The sequence below is a fragment of the Pterocles gutturalis genome, unplaced genomic scaffold (genome assembly GCF_000699245.1).
Source record: "Pterocles gutturalis isolate BGI_N339 unplaced genomic scaffold, ASM69924v1 scaffold421, whole genome shotgun sequence".
Classification (NCBI taxonomy): Eukaryota; Metazoa; Chordata; class Aves; order Pterocliformes; family Pteroclidae; genus Pterocles; species Pterocles gutturalis.
Genome location: NW_010097394.1, coordinates 1 through 7,095, shown reverse-complemented (window position 1 = coordinate 7,095; position 7,095 = coordinate 1). Strand labels below are relative to the sequence as shown.

Below are 7,095 nucleotides of genomic sequence, written 5' to 3'. Positions count from 1 at the left end.
CAATAGGAGACCTAAGATTTGCAATTACAACTTGTGACAAAGCATTTAGTTTTCCTTTTAGAAGGACAAGCTTTATGGTGCTGCACCCTATCAGCAGCAGGGAGGCTGGGGCACAGGTGCGTTTGCCAAGCTGTCCTTTGCCCCTGGCCCTTCGGTTACCAGCATTGGTTAAAGGCAAGAGAAGCACAACATCTAAGGGGGGGGGCTGCAGTCCAAAAAATCTGTTAGTCAAGTTCCTTCTCATGCATTTCCCTCACTACATCCCTGCCGTGGGGGATTGTGTATATAGCACTAGTTCATGTTCCTTCTGTTCTTCCAACTTTTTCATCTCAAATTACTGTTTTTCCCATGTTAGGGGCAAGTATTTTAATTTACATTGTGAGGGACAAGCATGTGTGGGGGGGGCTGCAGTCCAAAAAATCTGTTAGTCAAGTTCCTTCTCATGCATTTCCCTCACTACATCCCTGCCGTGGGGGATTGTGTATATAGCACTAGTTCATGTTCCTTCTGTTCTTCCAACTTTTTCATCTCAAATTACTGTTTTTCCCATGTTAGGGGCAAGTATTTTAATTTACATTGTGAGGGACAAGCATGTGTTATCACCTCATTTGCAGTTTAGTGTCTTAATCTTTTCAAAACTAGACAAAGCCCATGACCCATAGGATCACAGTATTACCAAGTGCTGACCCCTGAAATATAATGCTGGTTTTGTTTTTTGAGTCTTCATGGGCATTTTTTTAATTGAAGGAGAAAAAGAATTCAGAAAGGAAAATTACTCAACTTTAGACAAACTTACAATTCCAAAATAAAAACTTAAAACTCACCAGCACATTACAAAAATGTCTAAGAGAAACTATATCTCCTCTAGTGTTAAATCCTCTCTGGTTTGGAGTCTGCCTTCATTGTGCAAGGGAATGCTAAGGTAAGCACCAGGAGCCACAAATGGGCTTTGGGAAAACATCTCCTCTCCCAAAGAAGTAAGACTCCCTCACCTCCAAATGAGGAGCACTGTTTGTTTAAACAAAGCCTTAACAATGAAGAAAATAAAGAGAAGAAAAAAAAAAAAAAAGGAAAAAAACCCTCAAACCCAAAGCAGGTGTTCTGGCTGCATCCTCATTACCTTCTGTCAGGAATTTATATTGCTTTCCTGGAGTGCAACTGATTTTAACATGACTCTGTATTTGAAGTAACACTCCTACTAAGATCTTATTTTGAATAAGAAACAAATTTACCTGCAATGGTACCTCTGAAGTAAAACAATTTAGTTCTACGCAGTTTTCTGTAATAAGCAGAAAATGTCACTTTTGCCCTTCTGCTGTTGAAACGTCACTTTTGGTTCCTTTAACACTGTAAAAAATAATTTTAACTTGGAGGAAAACTGGCCACATTTTATCTCTGAGATGATTTGAATTATCTGGTTGCCTAAGGGCACAGACAGAAGAAATTAGAAAACCTTTACATGTGCAAGTCCAGAACAGTACATCTTAAAATGCACATTGAAAAAAAAAAAACCAAACCTGCTCCCTCTCTCATCAGACCTGAACCCAGAGTGATCCAGTTTGTTCCCCTGTTGTATCAGTCTGTCACTGTTGCCCTGCAGGAAACTGCAGAGTAAGTTCAGGAGGGGAGCTCTTTGGCTTTGAGGTCGTGCACCAGTCAGAGCAAGCAGTGGTTTGCCACAGGAGGAAACGACTGCAGAGGAAAGCAGGAGCTTTCCTCTTCCACAGAAAGTAACAGGATTATTTTATTGTCAGACTTGTGTCTTACACAGGTTTTTGAAAAGCTGAACAGAACCCCGGGGCATATCCGCCTCAAACACATTACCTATGGTTTGTTTAGCACCTGTGGAGTATTTTGGGGGGCTTTTTTTTGCTTTTCTTTTTTAAAAAATTTCTCATCTAAGGTAAGTGCTGATATTAAGAGCCTAGTTTTCCATTCCAAAAGCAACCCCCCCACCCCTGAATTACCATGAACGTGTCTGAGAAGATTAGCTCCCTGCTCTCTGAACCTGTGCTGCAGGCACAGAGAAATCACAGATGTGGATGCTACTGCTGCATGGCAGACAAAATGAAGACCAAATCTGGAACAGATTAACAACTGCAGCGGTATGTTCTCAGCTGTCCCTGCAGCAGCACGGCTTTCCCTGACACCCACCTTAACAAATGTCAAAGGCCATACACTTCATCATGTAATACAACTGCAGCTGTACTCTCTTAGTATTTTAGGATCAAACCATCTGCCATCTTTGTGTCCGGAGTATGAAAGCTCAGCTCTCACATGCTCATTTTAGTAGTGCCAAAAGGATTACAGCCCATGTTTGTAACAGGAAGCTTCTTGCTGTGTGTCTGAGATCTGGCCCTTTTGTTTTCTGATTTAAATAAATATAATGGTGCAATTATGAGACCAGTGCACACAGGAAAAATAAGTTACTTGCAAATAAGGCATAAATATTTACTGTCACAAAAACAGTAAATACACTGGAAAAGCAAGTTACACTGAGGGGTCTCATAAGCTGAAAAGGCAACCAGGTTGTCTGAACCACACTGTAGTCAAATTTCAGCGCTCAGTTGAGAGAAAGCTGCAGCCACTCACTATATTTCTGTATCACTATTGGCTTTGGAAGTAAGTTGTATCACGAAGGAATACTGGGTGCCACCTTTGCTGACGCTTATTCTTTTTGCTGCAAACTTAAGAGTTCAACTTCTGTCTCCCAGCAAGCTGTGTAGCAGCCTGCAATAGTAAGCACAGATTCATTGTCTAGGGAGAGATACCGGGTAAATGAACTTGGGCACAAGAAAATGAGAATAAAGCCCAAATGCCTCTGAAGAAATTGCACTCAAAACGTTGCTCTGCTGAGTCCAAAGCCCAGAGGTACCCGCACTGAATGAACAAAAGAAAGAGGGCTGGAACTGACACACACCAGTGGAGCTGTTGTGGGGGAATGGTAAAACAGATGGGGCAAGCAGAATTCCCTGCTGGCTCTCATCTCGGAGCACATGCTGCATCAGCTCAGATGCATCTTGACAGGGAGTAGGAGAATGTGTCCACTTACCTATCATCAGTAAGAGCTGTGGAGTTACAACTCTATCTGTGCTCCACTGGTGGGTATAAGCGCCAGGAGCTGCATACAGTACAAAGCAGCAGGAGGATCAATATTGAAAATTACAGCACCCATGAATTGCAGTATAGCTTAACAACCTTCCCATGAAGTTATTCAGAGCTACACTGAGCATGCTTAAAATCAACAATGCAAATGCTTTTAAGGACACTTTATAAGCACAAAAATAGTAGAAACAAAACTCTGTGAACAATTTGAAAGATACAAAAAAGTGCCTTTCCATAGCAGTGCTTTAAAAATGCACACAATGGTATATACTCTTATTGCTCAAAAAAACTCATCATCTGAAATATTAAAACAATTTCCAGAGGTGCTGAAACAGATTTTTAAAAAATCATATGAAACAGGTCAGCAGAGACAGCACCATTATTTTTTCTCATTTCATGATGCACTTATTTAAAACTATATAGTTATAGATGTGTCATTTTTCCCCTCTAACTAGCAAAGCTTTTTTTCCTATTCATATGTTATTCACAAAGACATTTATTATATGGATTTTTTTAATAAAGCACTTTATAAAAAAAAGGAATGGGGTCACTGTCATAATATTTCTTAAATCTATCAGCCTGAATTGATCTAATGAGAGATTAGTTTACATCTTTTTTACACACTTGAGGATACTGTCAGGTCAAGCTACTTCTTTTATTTAATTCTTTGGGGGAAGAAAAGCATTTTAAATTTACTTTTGGAGAAAACGCAAACAAGCAGTAAAGTCTTTTGCCATCTGAGCCTTGACAGTATCCTGTGGTGACAAGAGAAGTTGTAACAACTGAAGATGGGGTAGGTACAGTCCAAGTATTTTAGTTACTTTGCAAAGGTTGTGTACCACTACTCTGTCATGAACATGCATGATACATAAGACCACTTACGCTAACTACACTACCTTTTCACCATGTCCAAATACGTGGGTAAGACTGTACAATCAAGCTACTGAAGTACAAGAATAAGGACTCTAGTACTTGATCTGGTGACTGACTGTGAATCAGAAAAATCCAAGCAAATACAATAGTCTATTTCCTACTCATATGGGCCCTTAAATTAAATTATTGGCAAATGTTACTGCCTCTCAAGGTTGTTTTTTTTTCCCAGTCTTCTCCCTTGACTGCTACAAGTGCAACTTTGTAATTAACAGGTTTATGCATTGGTCACAGTCTCTAGCGGGTCAAAGAAAAAGGGAATTCCCACTGTGCTTGGCCTGAAATTACTATACTCCCTTCTCTCTTTCTAGAAGGGAAAGTTTCCTGACAGTTTCCAATGAATTACGAACAATGCTTTCTTTAAATGTTTCCAGACACTTGTTTTTGTAAAGATAATACATCTTATCAGGCACAGACAAGGTGAGACTGTATGCTTTGTATGTTTGTGCGAGAACATAGCACTCTCTAAAGAAACCTACCTGTTCATTCACGGAAAGAATTATACGTACAACTGATGTATCAGCGTGGGTCAGCCTTGTGGGTCAGCATCAATTGGAGGAGTCCTGGCAGCTTTCAGAAGGGATTAACACAAGTATATTCATCTCGAGCCATACAAACAAATGATTGAGCCTACTATTAAGTTAGAATGCATAATGGATTGGAATAATATATATATTTATCCTACTTACTGCATGGACAAAGAACTTTGAAATAATTACTAGCAGTTTATATTTTTAAACTATTTGGAAGGGAGGGGGAGGCTCTTTATAGTATAAATATATTTCACTCCAGCCCACTATATATAAAATCTATTTTCTTCCTCAGAACATACTCGTTTTCAGTAGTATTATGACCAGAATGTTTTGGTATGTTGCATATGCACTTTTCAATCAATGGACAATGTACAGTTCCTGGCAGAACACCTCAGCTCTGCACCACTTAGCCACCACAAACTGCCAAGAGGTTTGTGGGTTTTTTGGGGGGTTTTTTTTGTTTTCTTGGTTTTCTTCTTTTCTTTAAAGTGCCCCCTACATCTTCAACTTTGTGGTAAGATTTGACTAGTTACAGAGTCCAACTCCGGATAATATAGTGACTGAAACAATAAATACGGTTTTACAAAAACATTCTGGTTATCTTCTATAATTGCGACGAAATATATCACAATATATTATATACCTAGACTTATAATACATGCACAAACATGTCTCACATGGACAGACACTACAAAACATTATCTTCCCCCCTCCCCTAAATGCAGAAAAAGTAAGAAAATGGGGTTTTGGTCCAATCCATATGAAAGGTAAAATAAATTGAAAGGATAAGTCAATTACTCTCTATCCACTTTTCCCAGTAAAATATCAACACCCTCAAGCCCCCAACTTTTTTGGCCTAGCCATGGAAGAGGAATTTAGCCTTAGCTACAGTTTGAGATCACCTCTTTTGATGGGGCTATCATCCACACCCCCATATTCTCTCCAAGTGCGCAAGATCATTGGTTGGCCAATCACGGAGCATCCTACAAGTCACAGAGGGCACCGGCCCCTGGGGACTACCAGTCCCGTGACAGCTTGGTGTTCTGATCCCTTTTGGGAGGTGCCGGGGGTGGCCCCCTCCGTAACGTCGCATAGCCAGATATATGACTGCCCCCAAAGCTGTTTGTCTTCTGCTGGTCAGCCAGCAGCTCTGGTGGAGGCGGAGGCAGGGCCATGTCGTCCATGGTGGCTGTGGGCTCTGTTCTGGACATCCGTGCGGAGGAGAGGGAGCCGTGCCGAGTGATGGATTTCCGCTGCAGTGTCCGGTTGAGGTCTGCCAGGAATCCCGGCTGAACACTAAGGCTGGACTTGGGTGAAGTGGGCACTTGAAGACCAACTGACCCTGCTGGCTCTGCGACCTCCACCTGCGTCAGTCGAGTGCTGTCATTCCGCTTGGGACGTGTGGGTGGTGGGGCTTTTTTTGCAGATGGTTTTGACCATACCTGAGGCTGGGGATTGACAACAGCGACTTTTGGGGAGGTGCTGCCTGAAAACACCGATGGGATCTCAACTGGTGGGAGAGGAAGATCTATTTCAGGTGGTGGTGGTGGGAAGTCTGAATCAGAGGGTGGTGAAGGGAATTCGACCACAGGTTCCTTCCCAGACACACCTGGAGCAACAGCCTTGGCCGGGATCCCTCCTTGTGGAAGGACAATGGGCAGGCTCACCCCAGAAAGGTTGAGCTTTCCTGGCTTTGGAGGGGCTGCTGGAGGCAATGACTCCTTGGAAGGAGAACCTGACGGCTCTGGTGGGTGTGCAAATTTGCTGACAAGGCGGTCCACGGAAGGTCTCTTGGACTCCTGGTACTCGGTGGAGCTGGTGGACTTGATGCTGGAGTTTCGCTGAGGTGTTGGAGGTGGTTTTTTCCCTCCAGGGCTTGATGTCTTGCTGGTCTTTTTGACTGGAGACCCTGATTTGTCAGGGGGGGGAGAACCTGCAGAGGAAGCTGGGGAAGGGGGTGGAGGAGGAAACACTAAACTGCTCTCTGGTGGAGGAGGGGGAAAATCTGGTGAGGGAGCAGAAGTGGGCTGCCATTTGGGCTTTGCCTTCACTGCTGGAGGCGACTGTGGAGCCACGCTCAGTGGAAGGGGCTTCAGAGGCTGGGGCTCAGTGGCAGGTAGGGTAGGAGGAGGTGGGAACTGGCTAACTATCTGTTTCACCACTGATGGCACTGGGGACTGAGGGGATGAAGGAGGTTTCACAGAGAAACTCTGCTGCTTTGGAAATGTTGGGGGGGGAGTGGGGCCAGGAAGGGCTGGGGGCAGTGGAGGCACCTGGGGAGAGGTGACACTTGGTTGTTTTTTTACTGCAAGGGGCAAGGGAGCTGGCACAGGGGGGGTGACATGTGTGACCCCTGGTGACACTGCCTTCCCACTAGGCTGTGGGAGGAGAGCTGTCATGACAGGCTTTGGAGGTGCCTGGGGTGGTGGTGGGGCAGGCACAGGAGGAGGAGGTGGTGGCAATGAGGAAGTGGCAGTGGCCTGGCTTATATTTGGTTGAACCTGATGGATTTTGGGGGGCGGTGGTG

At 43.6% G+C, this 7,095-nt stretch overlaps 1 protein-coding gene across 1 annotated transcript; it reads right to left on the bottom strand.

Moving 5' to 3' along the window:
• Positions 1–5,584: 5,584 nt before the first annotated feature.
• On the bottom strand, positions 5,585–7,090 carry LOC104460951 (ras-associated and pleckstrin homology domains-containing protein 1-like; the record flags this gene model as incomplete). Its single annotated transcript, XM_010076058.1, has 1 exon — positions 5,585–7,090. A coding segment is annotated over one exon (1,506 nt), but the record flags the coding sequence as incomplete, so codon positions are not given.
• Positions 7,091–7,095: the final 5 nt, after the last annotated feature.